This window comes from Cucumis melo, chromosome 8 (genome assembly GCF_025177605.1).
Source record: "Cucumis melo cultivar AY chromosome 8, USDA_Cmelo_AY_1.0, whole genome shotgun sequence".
In the NCBI taxonomy this organism is placed as follows: Eukaryota; Viridiplantae; Streptophyta; class Magnoliopsida; order Cucurbitales; family Cucurbitaceae; genus Cucumis; species Cucumis melo.
The window spans coordinates 16,183,369-16,205,520 of NC_066864.1; the positions used below are offsets into that span (position 1 = coordinate 16,183,369).

General features: G+C 35.5%; 2 protein-coding genes and 1 long non-coding RNA gene across 3 annotated transcripts; 1 reads left to right on the forward strand and 2 right to left on the reverse strand.

The window, feature by feature from the left end:
- Positions 1-5,379: 5,379 nt before the first annotated feature.
- On the reverse strand, positions 5,380-7,978 carry LOC103499521 (zinc finger AN1 and C2H2 domain-containing stress-associated protein 11-like). Its single transcript, XM_008462542.3, has 2 exons — positions 7,635-7,978; positions 5,380-6,391 (listed from the first exon to the last, which is right to left on the reverse strand). The coding sequence occupies exons 1-2, from the start codon at positions 7,731-7,733 to the stop codon at positions 5,621-5,623; spliced, it is 870 nt and encodes a 289-aa protein (XP_008460764.1). The 5' UTR covers positions 7,734-7,978; the 3' UTR covers positions 5,380-5,620.
- A 644-nt stretch (positions 7,979-8,622) lies between these two features.
- LOC103499520 (uncharacterized) lies at positions 8,623-14,589 on the forward strand. The gene is made up of 3 exons (XR_539836.3): positions 8,623-12,456; positions 12,535-13,812; positions 13,909-14,589. It is a non-coding gene; the product is annotated as an uncharacterized LOC103499520 (long non-coding RNA).
- Positions 14,590-18,125: 3,536 nt separating this feature from the next.
- LOC103499519 (40S ribosomal protein S2-4-like) lies at positions 18,126-19,896 on the reverse strand. Its single transcript, XM_008462541.2, has 2 exons — positions 19,124-19,896; positions 18,126-18,481 (listed from the first exon to the last, which is right to left on the reverse strand). The coding sequence occupies exons 1-2, from the start codon at positions 19,775-19,777 to the stop codon at positions 18,320-18,322; spliced, it is 816 nt and encodes a 271-aa protein (XP_008460763.1). The 5' UTR covers positions 19,778-19,896; the 3' UTR covers positions 18,126-18,319.
- Positions 19,897-22,152: the final 2,256 nt, after the last annotated feature.

The window sequence follows — 22,152 nt, forward strand, 5'->3', positions numbered from 1 at the left end:
TTGAGAAAACTGATACAATCGATGCAGTAGCTGGTCGTGTCGAATGATTACCGATACAAGAGTTGTTGGCAAGAGTCGACACTCTAAAAGCAAATGTTGAAAGAACTGGTAACTACAAATATAGGGACAGTTCGTTAGGCTTTGTTGCCCACATGGAAGGACGTGTCAAAGAGCTAGATAGCTCTCAGAAGACACTCTTAGAGATGATAAACGACATGTCATAGGATTTTCGAGCTACCCTCGATGTCATTAAGAATGAAATCGCAGATGTGAACACAAGACTGAATCTCACAATGCGAGCAATGGCAAACCAAGTTCCGGTTGGAGGAGCAGTTCCCGTTACTAAGGTGAAGGTTCTGGAACCCAAGCCTTTCTGTGGGGTGAGGGATGCAAAGGCCTTAGAGAACTTCATATTTGATCTTGAACAGTACTTCAAGGCCATAAACACAATCATCGAAGAAGTCAAAGTGACATTGGCGACGATGTATCTGTGTGAGGATGCCAAGTTGTGGTGGAGGTCCCGATACATGGACATTCAGGAAGGGGGTTGCACAATAGATATTTGGGACGTCCTGAAGAAAGAACTCCGCTTGCAATTCTTCTCCGAGAATGTGAAAATCCTAGCTCGGTGAAAATTACGTGATCTGAAACACACTGGCAACATTCGAGAGTATGTGAAACAGTTTGCGGACCTGATGTTAGACATCCGCGATATGTCAGAGAAAGATAAAGTTTTCTGTTTTGTCGACGGGCTGAAACTGTGGGCTAAGACCGCGATATGTCCAAGACCTTACGTCAGCGTATGCAGTAGCCGAATGGTTGTTCGATCTGACCAGTGACTCTCAAGATATTAGACGTCACCAAAGTTCCTCACCTGGAAGGAACAGGAATAGTTGCCCTCGGGAGAGGCAAAGATTCCAGTAGAGACCGCAGACCTTACCAATCAAACACAGAGAACACTTGACGAAGGTCGAATAATCGAAGCCCACCCAAGCGTCCCCCTCAGTTTTTCATATGCGAAGGGCCACATCTGACAAGAGAATGTCCAAATAAAGTCGACCTCCATGCGTTTTAGGCCTCATTAATCCTGAATTCAGACGATAAGTCGAACAAGCTAAGGGTGAAGTGGGCCAGATAGAAGGAGGTGGGAAGACTCGAATAAGGGCCATAAAATACCTGTTGTCTCTCCAGAAAAAGTCAGCGGAGAGAAACGTACAAACAAAAAGGGGCTTATTGTATGTTGACACCTGGATCAACCAAAAACAGACAAAGAGCACTATGGTTGATTCCAGTGCAACTCATAACTTTATAACAGAGGCAGAGGCCAGACGTCTAAGACTCCGTTGGGAGAAGGATTCAGGAAGAATGAAGGCCATGAATTCTGTTGCCCTACCTGTCGTCGGACTAGTGAAACAAACTGTGATAAGGTTTGGAGGATGAAAAGGCCCTGTAGACTTTGTGGTTGTAAAGATGGACGACTTCGATGTAGTACTGGGAATGGAGTTCCTCCTTGAACATCAGGTCATATCAATGTCCTCAGTCAAATGTCTAGTGATTACTGGATCTTTCCCCACCGTCGTGCAAGCGGATATTCATCTGCCTAACAGGTTTAAAATGATATCGACCATGCAACTAGACAAGAGTCCCGTCCAAGTGGAACCACCATCCACAGCGATCCTGCTTAGGGCGTTGGGAAAACTGGGGAGACAATCCCCAAAGACACTCTGTGTGTCCCGGAGAAGTGTCATGGTCTGATGCCAAATAGTTCGCCCAAGTCCTTGTCGATGCGAAAGAGGACCGACCATGGGATAGAGCCGCTGTCAGAGGCAAAAGCACATGCGAAGAATGTCTATCGCACGATGCCATCAGAGTTAGCTGTACTTTGAAAACAGTCGAAGAAATTGTTGGGTACAGAAGTTAGTAGACTTGTACAAGCTGTATGGGGAGCCTTAGTCCTTTCCTTGAAGAAGAAGGATAAAAGCCTATAACGGTGTATTGACCGTCGTATACAGAATAAACTCACAGTTTGCTGCAGATATCCACTTCCCACACCCACTAACCTATTTAATCGCCCATGTGGGGTGAAATATTTCTCGAAGTCAGACATCCGACTGAGGTATTGTCGAGTAAGAGCAAGCTTGCAAACGAAGTGGTTGGAAGAAGAAACATTCAGTGGGGTGGGAACCTCGAGTGTCAGGCCGCCTTCGATGGTCTAAAGCAAGCCACGATTGAAGGGGTACATGAGTAGTCGCACCCCCGCCAAGCCTTGTCGCACTCTTTGCAAACTAAGCCTTTTCTTTACAACTGACAGTCTTCAATACTCACTTTTATGATGTTTTCAACAATTTATTTTCTCTCTCACATTTTATAAAACTATTTTCTCAAGAACGTGAAGGGAGGCTACATCATACCGCGAGTTTATCCGCGGATTCTGAATTTTGAACGGTTGACTTGTTGATCGAGCTAAACAAGTGCCGCACAATCGTGTTTGAGGAGTTACGATTGTGACATGTGGCACGACCAATCTATAACCAGGCGGCATGGCATATGCGCTAGACCATGCACGGGAGGAAGTTTGGACGTGTGAGAGGAGAGGCATGGGGAGACGTGACGTGAGGTCATACGGCCAACGCTTGCGACATGTTGAGCACACAAGCAAGCACGTGGCTAGGCGTCCTGAGAGCCTGTGCACATGCACATGCTGCCTGTCGCCAATGCCCAGAGATTAGCCATGTCATGACACCAAATTTGGGCTATTTGGTGTTTTTTTAGGTTTTTGAACTAAGTTTTGATATTTTCTGATTTTGAAAGATTAAATTGCGTTTAGATTCTCTAATTTCAGGGCAAGAGGAGATTGAGCTAATCTATAGGCCAAGGAATTAGCCTCCATCAGTGAGTGACAAAATGAATTTAAAAGTGATTTCGAAACATTTCTTTTACTAAGTATATGTTTCAGCATGCTTTGAGTTAACTTATTTGAGAATCATACTTGATTTAGACTAATGATTTTCGAAGCATGAGTTTAACTAATGAGTTTACCGAGATTATTTCTTATACATTGAATTATGAACAAGCATGTAAATGCTGAGTTTTTGAAGTATCTAGTACAAATGTTGTTTAAACTAAAGCTTCTTTAGAGATTTATGATTTTCTAAATGCAAGAGTTATTTATAACATGCTACTTAAGTTTGAGATAATGATTTTAGCATGAAATGTTTTGAGCAGCTGTAGTCTATATCTGAGATATTTTGAGATATATAACAAACCTACGGGGGAGGTTTCCCTATGCACAGAGGTCCTTTGATGAAGGAATTCAGTAGATGCATAAAATTTCCACTACTGAGACTAGGTTAGGGATGAGGGCCTTTATGGATGCCTAGATTTTTCATCTTATAGTAGCTATCACAAGATAGGGCACTACTAATGCCTAGATTTTCGTCTCGTAAGTATCACATCACGAGATAGAGCTCTACTGATGCCTAGATTTTTGTCTTGTAGATGTATAGAGATTCGGAGGTATAACAATTGAAAGAGAAATGTTTAAGAGTTATATATTTGCTTTGCTATGCTCAAATGTATTTTTTTTATGCTATTTATTACTCATTATTTATTAAACATGTTTAGTTTTAAAACTAGTCCCTCACTAATCTTTAGCTCATGCTTTCCAAAAATGTTTTCTTACTTTCCAGGTAGAGATCGTGGACCCAGCACTTGACTTCGTTTGCCTGTATGCTAGTGTTCTCCTTAAGTTACATCCTAGTATGTCTATTGTACAGTTGTATTTCTCTGGTATGTATATGAAATGTTTTAGTAGTGTTACATGTGGGTTTATAGGGTTTTTCGTTGAGTTGTATAAACTTAGGTGTTTGTAGTTGTCATGCTTATGTCTATTTCGAACTTGCGTAGGTTGTTGTAAGTTGGATTTCACTATATGCTTATAGGAAGTTTGTTTTTGTTCCTGTCTTGTGTTATGTTTCGCATTTGGTTCAATTTTAGTTCTAGTAGGGTCATCAGATACCGTTAGAAGGAGAATGGTATCTCTTGGGCTAAGAGTAGGTGGTTTGGGAGGGGGTAGGGGTGTAAAAGGGTTGGGTTGGTTGACATTGTCAACCTAACCCATATTTTCGGATTGGTTGGGTTGGTAACCCGAATTAATTTTTCAATCTAATCCAACCCGTAAAATATGGGTTGGGTTGTCAGGTTGTATATCGTTTACCCTCTTATGCAATTGTTTACCTTTCTACCTTCAAACGATCGTTTACTTCTTCTACATGATCGTTTAACAAAATACTCCTAACTTATACTTTTACTAAATAATATATATAGTATTAATTCGGGTTGGGTTGGGTTAAACCCTGACCCGAAACCTAACCCAATCCGAAAAAAACCAAAATTTTCAACTCAACCCAGCTCAACCCATATAATATGGGTTGGATAGTCTGGGTTGTTGAGTTATTTGGGTGGAACTTACACCCCTAGGAAGAGATGTGACATTAACAATTCTTCCACGTGTAAACATATTCCTATTATATCAAAGTAGTATGACAATTGAAAATTCCAAAACACGGAAAAAAGGGAGATAGAGAAAAATTAAAAATATATATGCATGAGGTTGAGGTTGATCCCAAGTGGGGAGATGGAGAAAAAAAACGTCAAAGCCACCGGTCCTCCAGATTGGCATAAATTTGCCAGTTATTACCTTTTATTTATATAAACAAAAACACACCACATTGTTCGAGATCAATGCATCGCTTTGAGTAAAGAAGAAAAAGTTGCCATTTTCTCCTAAATAGTTTAGAAAAGTATCCTATACCTAAATTCTTTTTAAAACTATTCTAATTTTTTAATTGAGCCGTCTATAAGTGTAACACACAACAATATGAATAACTCAATTTCTGTATTGGTAGAAACAAACACGGATTTCACCCATTCTTCAAATCCTGCTAATCATTGATACAAACTATTACAATCAATAAAATCAAATGCTACGTCATTTATTAATACCAAGATGGATTATAAATATTAATTTTTAATTTTCAATGTCAATGTCAATATTTTATCGATATATCCATACAATTATTGAAAGTTCGATAACTCTTAAAGTAGGACGCCTCTATAATATTAACCCTTGTATACCCATATGTGGCCATAAATGCCACTCTCTCAGGCACAGATTATACCATCTACAGTTTCAATATAGCATTCAAAAGTTTAGACAAATTCAGTCAAAACTCTATTGATACTGCAGGAAATGACAGTAAAATATGATTTATACAAATTACCAAAATGATTACACAAAATGACTCAACAAAACACTTGCAAAACTAATGTATGAACAAAGCAAACTAATGACAGAGAAGGGAAAAAGTCAAGCCTTCCTTCCGGAAACTGATAATGAATTCAATTCTTCAAATATTCTACAAAGAACTTCTCACCTCTCTTCATCCCAAGATTAATCAAGATTGACAAGTTTTTTTTAACATAAGGGGAAAAAAAACAAAGTTTACAAGGGGCAGTCACAATGATCTATACTATCATGGGATTAGTAGTTTGATGAAACAATTACATTTGTGATTGAATCGGTGTTCATACCTCATAATGTATAAACTGATATGTATACTCAAGCTCTCGAAGTGCCACCGTGATCCCTCTCAATATGCTCCACAAGGGCAACAGGGTCAACAAATCCTCTACTACACTTTGGACAAGCATCGATCACAACCTTCTTCGCCCCAGTTCGATTTCCACCCCTTTCATGAACCTTTTCAACATGGTCTATTAACGATGAAACTGATGAAAACTTAGCGCTGCATTGTGGACATTGCTCAACTTGTCCATTTCCACCTACACCATTGCTGCTGCTACCCGATGATATCCAAGTTTGACTCAATTCATTCGACAACTTCGTCATGCTCGCCTCAGCTGAGGCTTTCACAGATGAGGCTGCATTAAGGAACGCAGTCCACTTGGAGGAGGATGCGGTCGGCAATGCTTTCTTAGGCCCTTTCTCTTCTTTTCTACTTCTATTTAATAGACCAACAAATGGAAAACCTGTTGGTTCAAGTTTTCTCGGACCAAGACATTTATGATCAGGTCCAAACCGATGTTTCAAACAATGGTCTAATGAGCAGTCCCGACACTTGATCGTGTTTGAAAATGTTAGCAATTCCCTGCAGCCAGGTACAGGGCATTTTTTCTTCTTTGTGACTTTATCATAATTCGATGGGTCACATTCAGTGTTTACATGTATCTCCCAAGTAATATTTGGATCTTGATCTGGAATGAGACGAACTCCTTTGGCACACAGCGGACAAATGACAACCGTGACATCCCGTCTATCTGCTTTTGGACAACTATGCCTATTGTAGCTACGATGCTCCAAACAGAAGACCTGTCAAATTTTTAGATTAATAAACTAAATCAAACCAGTGAACGGTAGGTAGCAAACCTTGGATAATGAATATCTTTTCAATTGAAATGAAATGTCACATTCTGTTTACTCTCAGAAAGAATTTCTTATATTATGAACTATTTTGACACATGGTATCCAGGATCATTTGGAGCAGTAAAATGATATCAATTGAAGGTTTAAACATTAACAGAACTTATAGAAGCCTAAACTTTATCCTGAACTGAAACCGTTGGAAAAGAGATTCTTACGATTAGTATTGATGAACTTCCACAGGTAAAATGGATAAAAGAATTAAGCAAAAACATTCCTGACTCTATGAAATCCTGAACATACGCTGATCAGTCTATAACTATTGCTTTCAAATAATAATCAGAGACATCTTCATGGAAATCGATAGATGAAAACATATCAATCAATGATTCTCAGAAAGCCGCCCCTAGCATCCCCAACATCCTTAGTGTCAAAATAGTAGACGAAAACCCTTAACCCAAAATAGCATCCCCAACATCCATATGTGTCAAAATAAGAGACCAAAACACAAAACCTAAATCAAAGTTCTAAGACCCTTTTAATAACTTCTTTGCATGGTTTCCACCTTTCTCAAAGAAAGGTGAATTCTTAGTCGATATCTAAAAGTAAAAACTTCTTTTTTTTCTCTATTTTCCAAGACTTGGCTTGGTTTTAGAAAACATAAGTAAGAAATTGGACAACATAGTACATAAATTTAAAGGTATAAACCACATAATACATAAATTTAAAGGTAAAAGTAAGGTTGATAATCTTAATTTCTTAAGAAGAAAAAAAATAGAACGGCCTAATATTTGAAGATAAATTAAATTGAGGAAGTTCCTAGAATCCAGTTAGAACCTCAACTCATAATAGTTGACAATTCTCCTTTCTATTTCTCCATCAAATTCATTTAAAAATTGGTTTTTGTACTAACGTTAGAACCAGAGAAAACACTTAATGCTTTATTCTCCAAGTAAAATCCTCATCCAACTTGACCAATCCTTTAACCCAACTTGACCAATCCTTTAACCCAACTTGACCAATCCTTTAACACTTGCTAAAATTTCTATATCAGAGCAGCAGCCAAAATGGAGTAAACCATTGGATGATCCCAATAGCACAATTAACAACAATAAATCATCCTAAGAACCAAATGATGAAACAATCAAATCACAACAAGAAAATGAAAATGAAAGAGAGAGGGATGAGGAACCTGGTGACAGCAATCGCAAGTAAAGGGCAAGAAATCGATCTGCTTACATACTGCAAAGTTGCAATGCTTTCCGAGATTAGGGAATTCCGGGGTTCCCATTACCCAAATTAAAACCCCCAAAATATATATATATATATATCAAAAGTGGGTTTGAAGATTACGAAATTGTGAAGGAAATAAAGAGATTACAGAGAGATTAGGAGGTTAATTGGGTGAAACTGGACAGGGGAATTGAAATTCTGAAGCTTTAAGTTTCCGCGTATTCAAAGAAACGCGGAGACCAAAAGCTTAAGAGAAAAGAAGAAGAAGAGTCATTCAAAAGTCTTCTCAATTGATTTTGACCCTTTTACCCCAATTTCTGATTTCGATTAATATAATTTTTCCTTAAGAAATTGTTCTTTATTTTTTAAAATAAATTATTTGTTAAAATATTATTTTGGTTCGTGAACTTTATATCTTATCTTATTTTGGTCTCTAACTTTGTAAATGTGATTCCTTGAGCACTCGAACTTTCAAAAAAAAAATTTCACTTTGATCCCTTTCGTTAGAGTGTTTAGACGAGGATGACTTCTATATTTGAATGATTAAACTTTAGTTAAATTGATAAATAACAAGAAATTTTACTAATTTATTCTATAGATCTTTATATCAATTAACACACTTGAATTAAATAAATCCAAATTAGAATCTAATTTTATTTTTATTTTCTTAGAGGATGTAGGGTTTTTACAAGTACAGGTAAAAAAGCACAACTTCCTAAAAAAGAATTAAAAACATAAATAGTGATATGAAAACCTTAAGATTTGAAAATGAGGAACTCAATTGGTGAACTTTTAATATCAAATTCTAAAACCTCCAAGTTAATTTGATAACCAAAGGAAATGATTAGAATTGAATTATTTTTTTTATTGAAGACCAGGAGATAAGATTTAGGGGCTATTTGGGGTTGGGTTTTCTTAACAGTAACCTTTGTTTGGGCGTAGGTTTATGGAAACCCTAGTTTTAGGGTTTCCATAATACCCGTTTTGCCCCTCCTTAATCCCCCATTTTGCCTTCCTTAACCTTGTCAATTTCTCTTCCTTCTTCCTCCCCTTTAACCTCTATTTTGGATCTCTTCAACTCGTGTTTTCATCTGTCTCTTCAATCCACGTTTCCCGCATTCTTTCTTCCTCAATCTTGCTGATTTTTCTTCTTCCATTTTCTCTCTCTACTCCTCTATTGCTGATTTTTCTTCTTTCTGTGTGAGACGTTTCGTCGTTCGTTTTATGGTCCGAAAAAACTCTCCTTGGATCTAAAACCCCCTTCTGAGAACTTCGTAATCCATTTCTAAATCGATCTAAACCTTCTCTCTCACTCTCTGAAACTATGATTCATTTTGTTGAAGGCTTCACTCCAACGGTGTTGCCTTCAAAACGTTTCAATTTCCCCTTTTCGGTTTCGTTGAATGGCTGGGATGATTTTTCTTGCCTCTGAAACTTTGTCTTGCATGTTCGATGAGTCTTCTCTATGAACATGCAAGTCCTTCATTGTTGTCCCTTGGAATTCTCCTTGCCACTCAACAAACCCTTTTATCGATCGGTCTTCCCCTTGTCGATCGGTGTTTCCCTTTACTGAGTTAGGACATCTGCTACACATTCCTTGTTGTGGCAATTAGTGATTGTCGAGCATGGTAAGGAGGTAGTTCTCGGTTTGATTTTTCTTTATTTTCGAAGCCGATGATGAGGTTTACTGTTGCAACTAATTTCAATTTTTTTTAGCATATTTAAATATGTTTGCTTTTATATATATATATATATATATATATATATATATATATATAGTCAAATTTTTGTACTCTTTGTGCAAGTTCAAATCTATTTTTGTAGTTTATTTCTGTTCCTTGCTTTTTGTGTTTGTATTTTGCTTGATTTACCAATTTTGTTTCTATGTTTGTATGTGAAATATGTTCTGTTGAGGTTGTTCTTTCGTCTCTGTGAGGATTCGACCTTTTTGGAAACTTTCTGAATTCTAAACTTGTGCTACCCTGTTTTTGTAATTTTTCTTTACTTGCATTTACTACTTTATATTTCAATATTTGATGAATGACCGGTCTTATGGGGAATCTATTTGGCCACCTAATATGTTCCTTGCAGATTGTTTTGTCTCTCCAATCCTTTTGACAGTATTTTCTTTGTGTACTAAATGGGGTAGCTTACATGGTTAGAGTTTGACTATTGTTGGATTTTTCTCCTTTTTATCTTGTCAATTGTAGAGATCGTAGAGATTCTTCTCCATTTTTTGGTTTGTGGTCATTAAAGGCATCATAACTTTTATCATCCCCCTATATATACATCAACCCTCTTTTGTCATATTACTTGTGTTTTTAAGTTCATTGGTTGTTGGTCACTGTTTTGTTCCTTTTTCTTTGGTAGGTTACCTTCTTTTTCTATATTATTGTCATCTTCCATCCCTTTTTGCCTTCCATCCCTGTTTTACTCCATGTTATCATTACTGTCATTCACGTATGTTGCAATCTTTTCATTCATGTTTCAACTACTACAAATTCGGTTAAAATCTCTTTATATGCTTGTACTTGCATCTTTCCATTTCGTTGGTTGTTTGTGTGTCCTTTGTTGTTTCTTCTATTTTAGTTCACTTTCTCTTTTTCATATTATTATCATCCTTCATCCCTTTCTACCTTGTTTTGTATCTATGCTCCATATTATTATTAGTGCTTACGTGTGTTGCAATCTTTTAATTGATGTTTCAACTACTATAAATTCGTTTAAAATTGCTTTATATGGTTTTACTTACATCTTTTGAGTTCATTGGTTGTTTTTGTGTCCTCTGTTTCTTCTCCTTTGGTAGTTCACTTTTTTTCTTCTATATTATTATCATCTTCCATCCCTTTCTGCCTTGTTTTGTATCTATGCTCCATGTAATTTGTGTTTGTTCCTTGTTTTGCATATTTTTAATTGATGTTTCCACTACTAGAAATTCGATTCAAATTATTGAACAAATTTTTTTCCTCTAAAGCTACTTTTTTTCTAAAATCGTATACATTTTCATGTTTACTATTATCGAGCTTCGTTAATCTTCATTTCGGGTCCATTCGTCGACGTACAAGGTACGTATTGGTTATGTTTATTTTATTTGACAAGTTTCAACTACTCATCTCAATTACGATAGTTCGTGCAAATGTTACTGTGTAGTTTCCTAATTTTCTTTTTCTTCTACAAGACGTCGACCTTTATTACCCTCGTATACTACAAATTAGCCGTTTGTAGTATATTTTATATTTTCTTGTTTTTTTCTTTCTGTTTATGGTTAGCACATTGTAATTTAAATTGAATTGTTCACAACAAACTGTCGGTTCTGTACTTTTCCTTGTTTTCGTTTTGTATTTACACTATATTGCACTATATGTAGAACATTTCTAGTATCCTTTTATTGTATGTACGATAAAATTGCATTGCTCTAAATGTTTTCCTTGCACCTTTAAGTTCGCTTTTGTACATATAACAATCTCCTTAGATTGCATTTAACTGTTACTTTCAATGCGAACATACTTGCCACATTAGTGGAAGAAAATTAGGAACGAAATATCTTTTACAAAAGTGACTAGTGTCTTTGACAATAAAAAGCATGCCCGCGAATATAACGACCAAAAATTATAACTTTAAAAAAATGTCTTATTACATTCTCATGACTATGTTAATTTAGGAAAAAAAATCATGCCCGCTAATATGTTTACAAATCATACTAGAAAATGTTCCAAAGTATTGTGACTTGTTGTTTTAACACATCTTACGTTATTGTTTTTTTCACATTCGAAACATAGGTCTAAAACTAGCTATTTTTTCGTTTTCAAAATTAAGTGCCACCGGGTTCATACAAAACTTTATTAGTGCAATTTCGTCTGAGTGATGTGAGTTCAATATTTGTAATTGTTCTTAGTACTAATTTGAAATTATGATTTTTGCAAGAGTAGTATATATTTTTTAAAGCATACACATCCATTACAAGTCTTGGCATTCACTGAAATTAGAATTTTAAAAAAAGTTGTTTATATTTTTCTTATCATCTACATTCATCACAAGTCTTGTCATTTTTCAAATTAGAATTTTAACAAAGCTATAGATATTTTGTTTTTTGTCATCCACATTCACCCTAAAGTCGTTCCAGTTTTCAAACTAGAATTTTTTCAAGAGTTGTACATATGTTTCAAATTCTAATTTGATGTTTACATCTTTGTTTTGAATATGTATATCATCATTCATGTGTGACGCATGCGTTATAGGTGTAATAGCATTCTAATTAGACACGTACTTAATCATGTTAACAGTTGTTACCTTCAAATGGACCCACAAAACCTTGCGGCAATCCTAACTGTATTCACAATTTCCCAACGTCAGTTACTGCTAACGTTGGAGGCACTCATGACAACAATAAGCGCCTAACACTTATACCCTACGATACTAGGCATAGAATTAGGCAACTTGCGTACTTTCGTATGATGCATGAGATGGACCTAGTTTGCCACCAAAGTACTCGAATGGACAAGTGGATATTTGTCATTCTATGCCATTTACTAAGGACTGTTACTGGTCTTTCGTTGACAAAAATTGTCGATGTGGAAAAAATGGTTGCAATATTCTTGCACGTCCTTGTCCATTACGTGAAAAAATGAGTTATCCAAAGGGAATTTGTTCGGTTTGATGCGACTGTTTCCCATCATTTCAACCTCATCTTGTTGGTTGTGATACGACTACATGACGAGTTGCTAAAGAAACCGTAGCCAGTAACTAACACATGCATCGATCCACAATGGAAGTGCTTCGAGGTGCGCGTAGTTGAAGTCATCTGTATGTCATATATCACTACGTCCCACTAATTAATGGCGATTTGTTTAACTTTGCAGAATTACCTTGGGGCATTGGATGGAACGTATATAAAGGTGAACGTGTCGCAAACCGATCGCGCTAGGTACAAAACACGTAAGGGTGAAGTTGCCACTAATGTCCTCAGAGTGTACAACTCGAAAGGCGATTTCGATTCATTTTGGCAGGCTGGGAAGGATCTGCAACTGATTCGCACATTCTTCAAGATGCGCTTGTACAGCCAAACAGACTATAAATCCCCAAGGATATTTACAATTTCTACTCCTCCCACGACATTTAAAACTTCCTATATCACCGCGTATAATCCGTTGTGTAATGTAATAGGGTTTTACTATCTGCACGACATAGGGTATCCAAACGCTAAGGGATTTCTTGCTTCTTACAAAAGTCAGAGGTACCACTTGCAAGAGAGGCGTGGCGTTAGAAACGCACCAACCGCTGTTAAAGAGTAGTTTAACATGAAACACTTATCGACACTGAATGTCATTGAATGCACGTTCGATCTTTTGAAGGGTTGCGACAATCCTTCATGGCAAGTCTCACGATTTTAGCATGTTAGCTACTGCACAATTTGATAAACAGAGAGATCATGAATGTTGATGATTTAGAGGACATTGATAAGGGAGACTCGGTATACGCGACGACTGTAGGTGACGACATTCACTACATTAAGACCTCCAATGAATGGACTCAATGGCGAGATGAATTAGTCACAGATATGTTCAACAAATGGCAGTTGCGTAATGAGTAGCTCCTACCATTTGAAATTAGCAGCCCTTTGTTTTTGTTATTTTACTATAGCTACTGTCTTCTTATATGTCAAATGTATGAGTGCATGAATTAAATTAATGGAAAACTATACATTCCCATGATATACATTGAACTTGTTTCTTTTGCATGTGTCCTTACTTTTAACATTGGACATAACTTACGTATGAATTTCTTTGTTTTCATTGACGTTGTTAGTATGGCAAGTTCGTCACATGCATCGAAGCATGTATGGACAAAGGAGGAGAAGGCCATACTAGTGGAGTGCTTGGTAGAGTTTGTATCCACTGGTGGATGGAAGTCAGACAACGACACATTCAGACCAGGTTACTGGCCCAACTTGTCCAAAAGATGGCGGCGAAGTTGCCTGGATGTAATGCCCAAGCCACTACTGTTATAAACTGCGCATAAAGACAATTAAGCGGACCTTCCAGGCAATTGTAGAAATGTGTGACCCATCATGTAATGGGTTTGAATGGAATGATGAGGCAAAGTGCATAATTGCTAAGAAGGATCTATTCGACAACTAGGTTAGAGTATGGAAAAAAATGAACAATACTTTGAAACGTTACTTCGGTTGGGTCGCATAGATAATATTATTTTTTATTCTCTTTGTTTTAACGTAGACACATCCTACAGCAGAAGGCCTCCTCAACAAACTATGCCCCTATTACGACGAACTAGCCTATGTGTTTAGGAGAGATAGGGCGACGGGTCGAGGTGCAGAGACTTTCGCCGACGTCAAGTCCAATGACCCTAGCGGGTATGAGGGATTTCAACTGCATGATAGAAACGATATAGAGATCCCCACCATGTACAACCAGGGCTTTAACATGTCCAGGAGGATATACGGACCCCACGACTTGGTTGAGCATCCGATGGTAGGATTGGATCAATCAGATCAAAGCAAAAAAGGGGGAGGTCAGCGTGTAGAGCATGTTGACCTCATTCATAAGGCGATGAAGTGTGCGAATGACCAACTAAGGGTCATTGTTGAGTGGACTTCTGTTGCGCTTCAGAATGAAACCACAGTTCACCAGGAAGTCCTTTGCCAATTGCATGCGATCCCCGAACTAAGTAGGTTGGACAGGGTGCACTACTCGCGAATCCTCTTTTGCAATTTAGACGACATGAGAGGTTTCCTTGAGATACTTGAGGACGAGAAGATGGACTTCTGCACGGTCCTTCTACGAGAAGACTCTTGAATGTTCTTCTACTTCCACTGCCTGACTTCATGTTTTTTTAGTTCGCTCCTTATATGATTTTGACTGTTGTTGCTAATTCTATTGGATGAAATTGTTTTAGTATGTATTCTATTATTTCGTATTAATGCAATTCTTTTTATCGAAATTCGCATTTACGGGTGTTGGCTGAACAGATTTAAATGTGTACGGTGTGTGTGTAACATAGGAAAAATAAGGTGTTTAGGTGAAACATAATTACTAATTTAAGTACGATAAATATGAGCATCTGTGTTAGAGCAAGTAAGGCAAACTGTTAAAAATATGTTGGACGCTTTGAAAAATTAAAAGTATGCAATAGTTGGTTTTTACATTTAGAAAATAACTTCGAAAAAAATATTACAAACAAAAAACAAAGAGGCAATTAGGTGAAACATAATTACTAATTTAACCATGTTAAATATGGACGTTGGTTTTAGAGAAAGTAAGGCAAATTGTTACACAAAATGCTCAACAATTTCAAAAATTAAAAATATGCAATAATTGATTTCTACATTTACAAAATGACTTGGGAAAAAATATTACAAAAAAAAACATATCATAATCCTACCTACATAATCTTCTCCCAAATACATCTTATCACAAACTAATCATATCCCTACCCCATAACACTTCCTCAAACACATCTTATCATAACACTGTCATAACCCTACCCATATAACTCTTCCCTCAAACACATCTTATCATAAAACTACCTTTTTAAACCCTTCCCTGGATTATCATAACATTAGTTTTATCATAACCCTAACCCTTCCATAACCCAACCCTTCCCCCAAACGGTCAGGTTGAACATTCCACAAGCAAGATGATCAGGCTTACCTGAATACTCAAGCATGCAACCCTAGATCAAGAATTGCAAAGGTTTGTGATGAATTTTGGTCACTAACACATAGGAAAATTTCATTCTAAATTCATTACGTTAAAATTTACTCATACAACCTAATGGTTAGCTTTTATATAGTCTCCCAATAAAAACTCTAATGCAACATCGTAAAAGACAAAATTACCTCTACATAATATGCTATAAAAATGATAAAATTGAAAATTACTAAAATTACATAAAATTATTAAATAAAATATAATTAATAATTTGTTTCTTGGTCGATTCATATCATCCTCTTCATTTGAAGAATTCGTCTTCAAATCCAAATCAAAGTCTTGTTAGCACAAAGTTTTCAATTTGTAGAAAGACTTATGAACAACACGCTTTCTCGTTAGCACCTCCATTTCTTCGGATGAGATTATTGCATGATTTCTACTTCTCCTCCCCTCAATTTTCTCCTCTCAAAGCCAAATATCCATGTGGATTTGAAATACTTCCAAAAAAACAATGGAGGTTTGTTTGGATCAACATGATAATACTCCCAGAACTTTTTGCTTTTGTAGATATGGCTAACAAAATTCAGCTACTTAATTATAACTCATAAAATTTTAGCTGCTTAATTAACGTACTTTCTTGACATAGTTGACGTGACTGCTATTTTTTTCGCTCTTTCTGGTTCACGTTGTTGGCCAGAGTTTTTCTTCTCTTTTTTCATTCTTCAATCTCACAAAATATTATATCACATTCTCTAGATCAGCCTTTTTTCTCTTCTTTTTTACCTTCACGATTTTGATTCGGCAAAATTCTTAGCCAATTCATTATTTTAAAAAGGAAAGTAAATACTGAAGTCGTCGTTGCACCAAGTTCAATCCAATTTTTTCTTTCAAACAACACAAAACAAGAACCTCAATGAAAAACTAGACTTGATCAAGAAAGTAAACAGCTCAAGCATATAACCAATCTAGAGCCTAATCTCAAATATAAAAGGATATGAAAATCCTATGATTTGAAAATTAGGAATCCAATTAGTGGACTCCTAGTATCAATTTCGAAATTCTCAGGTCAATTTGACAACTATTCAAAAGGAAGAAGTATAATTTCCTTTTGATCAAAAATTTAAAGGTAAAACACTCAACAAAAAAGATAATCAGACATACCTAAATGCTCAAACATACAACCTTAGTTTTAAACCGAACAAAAATTGCAAAAGTTGGTGATGAACTTGATGGCAGAGACAATCCTAGAACAAAAATTGCAAAAGTTGATGAATTTGATGGCAGAGGGAAATTTCATTCCAAATTCAATATGTAAAATTCTATTTGTACAACCTAGTCGCTAAGTTAACGTACCTAACATGTCGTTAAAAAAGGATAAATTTGAAAAAGAATAAAATTACATCAAAATTGTTGAATAAAATAAGATGTAATTAATAATGTGATGTTTGTGTAGTTTATATCACAATATAAAAATGTATATGGCTATAAATGTATAAGAGTTCAGAGTGGTTGCATTACTACACTAGTAATCGTTTTAGAAGGAATTATGTATTATTGTTTATTTATTTTGTGGGTTCATGTTGTGCAAACTTCAACAATAGATTTGGAGATGAATTTTTTTCAAGAGTTGGGGTCCTTGGAAATGTCTAATCTCAAAGTTTTTTAATATTTAATACCGAAAAGAAAGGGAATGGCTCTCGTTCTGCGAACCCCTCCTGCTCCCCAATCCATAATAGTAATAACAAAAATACCGATTTTAACGAGTTCATTAAGAAAAAAAAAAAAAAAAACAAACCGATTCTCTCTTTATACTTTTTCCAGAATGGCATATAATAAAAATCAAGAGTGACTTTGAATTCACTTTCTTTAAAATCAATTTCATATTTATTTTTATAAATTCGAATGCAAAATTTGTATAACAAAAAAATTGATTTCGAACATTTATAAAAACATGTTTCTTACCAATTTTGGAAATGCCAGACAACAAAGTCCAGTTTGCTTTTTTCCCCCTAAAAGATAGAGGCCTGACCTTCTATCACAAGAATATCAACACTTAACAATGACAACAATAAACATAATAGTTATTACTAAGCAAATATTCAACACAAATTTCTTCATCAAACATTAGTATTATTACTTCATCTAGTCTAGTATAAGAAACATACATATACTCACTTAATTTTTCCAAATATATATAAATATATGTGTATTGTAATTCATTTCTTTTTTTTTTTTTTTTCGGTTAAAGGCAGGTTCGACTAATCTCTATCTGGTCCAACGCTCATATTTATAAAAAATATTTCTTGATTCATTTTGTTATATTTAAAAAAATAACTCATACCTTTTCAAAGGTTGTATTCAATAAAAGCACCCAGTATAAACATTAATTCAAAATTACACAGATGACTTGTACGATTATCCATTTGTGTAGTTCCACATTTTGGAACCTGCTATATAAATGATATAATTGTATTTCAAAAGTCAATAAACATCATATATATGTTCTCAAACCAAATTGGTTCCCTTCCATCCATAAGGACCATCTTACCCGCATCTGTTTTCCTTTACACACAAATATTATAAACGCAAATACTATAAGATCATAGTTCTCCGACCCATGGATATAGAACAAAGTCCAAACCGCAATCCATAATGACATAAATCAAATTAATGTGTAACCACCATGATAACTTCATCACCATTAATGCCCATTGTGAAATTCTTTCTTAGTTTAGCTTCGTGCATTAATCTTAAGATAGGCAATATTTTCTTCTCAAGAATCATTAGTGCATTCAAAATCAAGCTTTATGCCATTGAATTCAGAAACAAAAAAACAGAGTCAAGTACCCATAAGAAATAAATAACACACTATCCTTGAAAGTAAATGAACTCAGACTGAAAAGCATATACTATAGAGTTGTCCTAACAAAAACATTCTTCTCTTTTCGATTCAAAAGCATACCAAATCTACGCAGACTTAAGCAGCAACCCTCTCGGCATCCTCCAACAACAACGCCTTTACAGTCGGTTTAGCCAACAGATCGGTGTGCTCTTGGAATGGAGATTTGGTGAAGCGAGTCTCCCTCCAGAACTCGGGTGTCAGGAAACCATAGGTTTTCAATAGACAATCAAAGGTAGCCTGCCAAAAAAAAACACTTGTAATAACAGAAAAAACCAAATCTGACTTACAAACTAACAGAATGAAAAATCTTACACTCCAGTTAAAGTTCAAGATAAACAAATAGCAAAGCACATAAGTCAAATGTTCGCGTGACTAAAACCAATTTTAGGAGAAACAAACTTTCAACAACGGTTTCTCATGCACCGTCTATTGGCATGCAATTTCACTATAATTGAAACTCTCTAATTTAATTATTCTAAACATGAACTCGATTACACCAAAACTGTATTGCATTTAGAAAATGCATTCAACCTAGTATCTTACAAAAGAAAACCCAGTAGTTTACTTTAGATACAACTAATCCAGATGAAATTATCCACAAAATTCAACAAGAAAATAATGTAACAAGCCAAAAAACAAAACACAAATAAATCCCGCAAAATGGATGCACATACAAACAGAAAAATCCAAAAGAAACACCCCGATATCCATAATCAACCACGAATGGACTGCTATTCAAGATTTCACAAGCCGAGCCTAAGTATAAATCTGAATTCAGAGTGCCCGAAATGAGATAACACAACATATTATATTGATAATAGACAGCATAAATTCCAGTGAACAGATGATACAGACATTGCAACATATTACAATATATACCTTCACAAAGTTTCCAAGTGTCTTTGTGGATCCCCTTGAGGAAGTGAAAACATCCTCAATACCAGCAAATTGAAGCACCTTCTTGGGAACCCTAGCAGCAACAATACCAGCACCACGAGGAGCAGGGACCATACGTACGGTGACAGAGCCACACTTTCCGGTGACCTTGCAAGGAACAGTATGGGGTTTACCAATCTTGTTACCCCAGTAACCCCTCCTAACAGGGATCACGGACAACTTAGCCAAAATAATCGAGCCACGAATAGCAGTCGCCACCTCTTTGCTGCACTTAACTCCCAATCCGACATGGCCATTACCGTCGCCAACGACAACGAAGGCCTTAAACCTAGTTCTTTGACCAGCCCGGGTCTGTTTCTGCACAGGCATGATCTTCATGACCTCATCCTTGAGGCTAGGGCCAATGAGAGTATCAACGATCTGATGCTCCTTGATTGGGAGAGAGTGGAGGTAAATCTGCTCCAGTGATTGAATCTTACCTTCCTTGACAAGACGGCCAAGCTTGGTGACTGGAACCCACTTCTCCTCTTCGTCACGGCGGCCAGCACGACGGCGTCCACGGCCACGGTCGCCACCACGGCCTCTACCACCGAAGCCTCTGCCAAAGCCGCCGCGGTCTCCTCCTCGTTCAGCCATGATTAGGGTTATTGAAGAAGCGGCAGGGAAAATGAGAATGACCGGAGGTTTGAGAGTGTATGAGGATGAAAAAACCCTAAAGAAGGAATTTATATATGGGGGTTATTGAGAGTTAGGGTTTGATGGGTATCGATTTTGGGGGTGTTTGGATATAGGTGTGAAATGAACAGATTGCGGCCCGAATCTGATTCTGGCCCAGCCGAAGAGTCCGAACTAGTCCAACCCATTCAGACATAATAATTGAGTTAATCCAAATTGAAGCTATGCCCAAACATTGTGGCCCACGATTGAATTTGCCAATGAGAAATGGGTTAACTACAAACAACATACGCTATAAAATACAATCGCCATAAAAGATATAACCTAACCATGTTTTCGAGAGTCACTTTGAAAAATGGCAAAATCTATTCTTTTTTCTTTTGGCAAAAATACACGTGAATACTATTTTATAAAATATTAAAATATTCATGTTCGCGAACCGTAATTATTTCAATATTTGCACTTTTATCGGAAGTCTCTCCTATATGTTGTTAATCTGTGTGATGCATTTATGAGTTTGCAATTAATTTTAACATGTTAGAAATATAGAAACCTCTATTATTACCTCTTCTTAATATCTCGGGGCTTAACAATTTGCTTGAAGATTTTAACAACTTTATTCAATTTCCTAAATTTCAAAATAACAGTATTATTATTATTTATTGGTCGAATTCAACCCTTAATAATTTGGAAATTAAAACTAGTTTTCATATTAGATTTTAATTTATTTTTTAGATTTGTCTACATCCAGTCGACTGAACAATCTTTTGTCATGAACCCTAAACTAGAAAAATAACCATATTATTATTATTGACTTGTAGGAAAATCGTGTACCCGGTACACGACTTCCACATCACCACTTAGGCCATTTGACTGTCCAACGTGGAAGGATTGTACACGACTTCCTTCCCGATTTAAAATTATTCTATTGATTTTCATTACTATTATTACTATTATTATCATTTTTTTATTTTTTATTATTATTACTATTATGTATTTATTATTATTATTATTACTATTATTATTATTATCATCATCATCATCAGGGAAACTTTCATAAATGTAACAAAACACAAAACTATTTATGGCCCACGTAACAAAACCTATAAAGTTAGCTATTTTTAAAATATTTCAGGTTTGCCCTTTCATCTTTCTTCTCTTCCTCGCGATCTCTTTTCATCGTCTTCCTCCTGCAATTTCTTCATTGTCTTCCTCCTGCGATTTCTTTCATAGTCTTTCTTCTTTTCCTTCTTTTTTTTTTATCTGTTACGATTTCTTATCGTCGTATTTCTTCTTTTCCTCGTCTTTTTTCTGCTGCGATTTCTTTTCATCGTCTTTCTTCTTTTCTGGTTCTTTTTTTACGTCGTTTAATCTTTCCATCGTATTTTTTCTTTTCCTCTTCTTTTTTTCTGCTATGATTTCTTTCCATCGTATTTCTTCCTTTTCTCTTTTTTTTTTACGTCGTTTAAATTTGAGTAACCAAATCTAAACGACCGTATATAAAAAATAGCAAAATTCTTTATACACGATCTTTTTTTTTTACACAATCGTTTACAATTACACGATCATTTACATTTTGCTACTTCAATCTAAATGATTTTTTCAAGATTCTTTATACACGATCTTTTATTTTTTTTACACAATCGTTTACTTTTTTTATAATCGTTTACATTTGGCTACTCCAATCTAAATGAATTTTTTTTTCAAAATTCTTCATACACAATATTTTAGATTTTGCTATTTTTTTTTTATATGTTACCCAAATTTAAACGACATAAAAAAAAAGAAGAAATACGATGGAAAGATTAAACGACATAAAAAAAGAATCAGAAAAGAAGAAAGAGGATGGAAAGAAATCGCAGCAGAAAAAAGAAGAGGAAAAGAATAAATATGATGGAAAGAAATTGCAGCAAAAAAAAAAAAGAAAAAGAAGAAAGACGATGAAAGAAATCAAGAGGAAGAGAAGAAAGATGGAAGGGCAGACCTAGAATATTTAAAAATGACTAACTTCATGGGCTTTGTTACACCGTAAATATTTTGGTGTTTTATTACATCTATGAAAGTTTCCCTCAATAAAAATCTTAACATACAATTATTATTATTAAACCAACTACTTATTATAAACCAACTATCTACCAACCAACCTAAAAACATAAATATCTAATTATTATATCTAAATTTAAACAATATACCTAAATTTAAATAATTTTTCTAAAAATAATAAAAGTAAATAACAAATATAACCTAATAGATTTAGTAAATTTATACATACCTTTATGACGAAAGAAAAATGGAGGATTTGGGGAAACCAACTGCAACCAAAATTAAGAGAAATT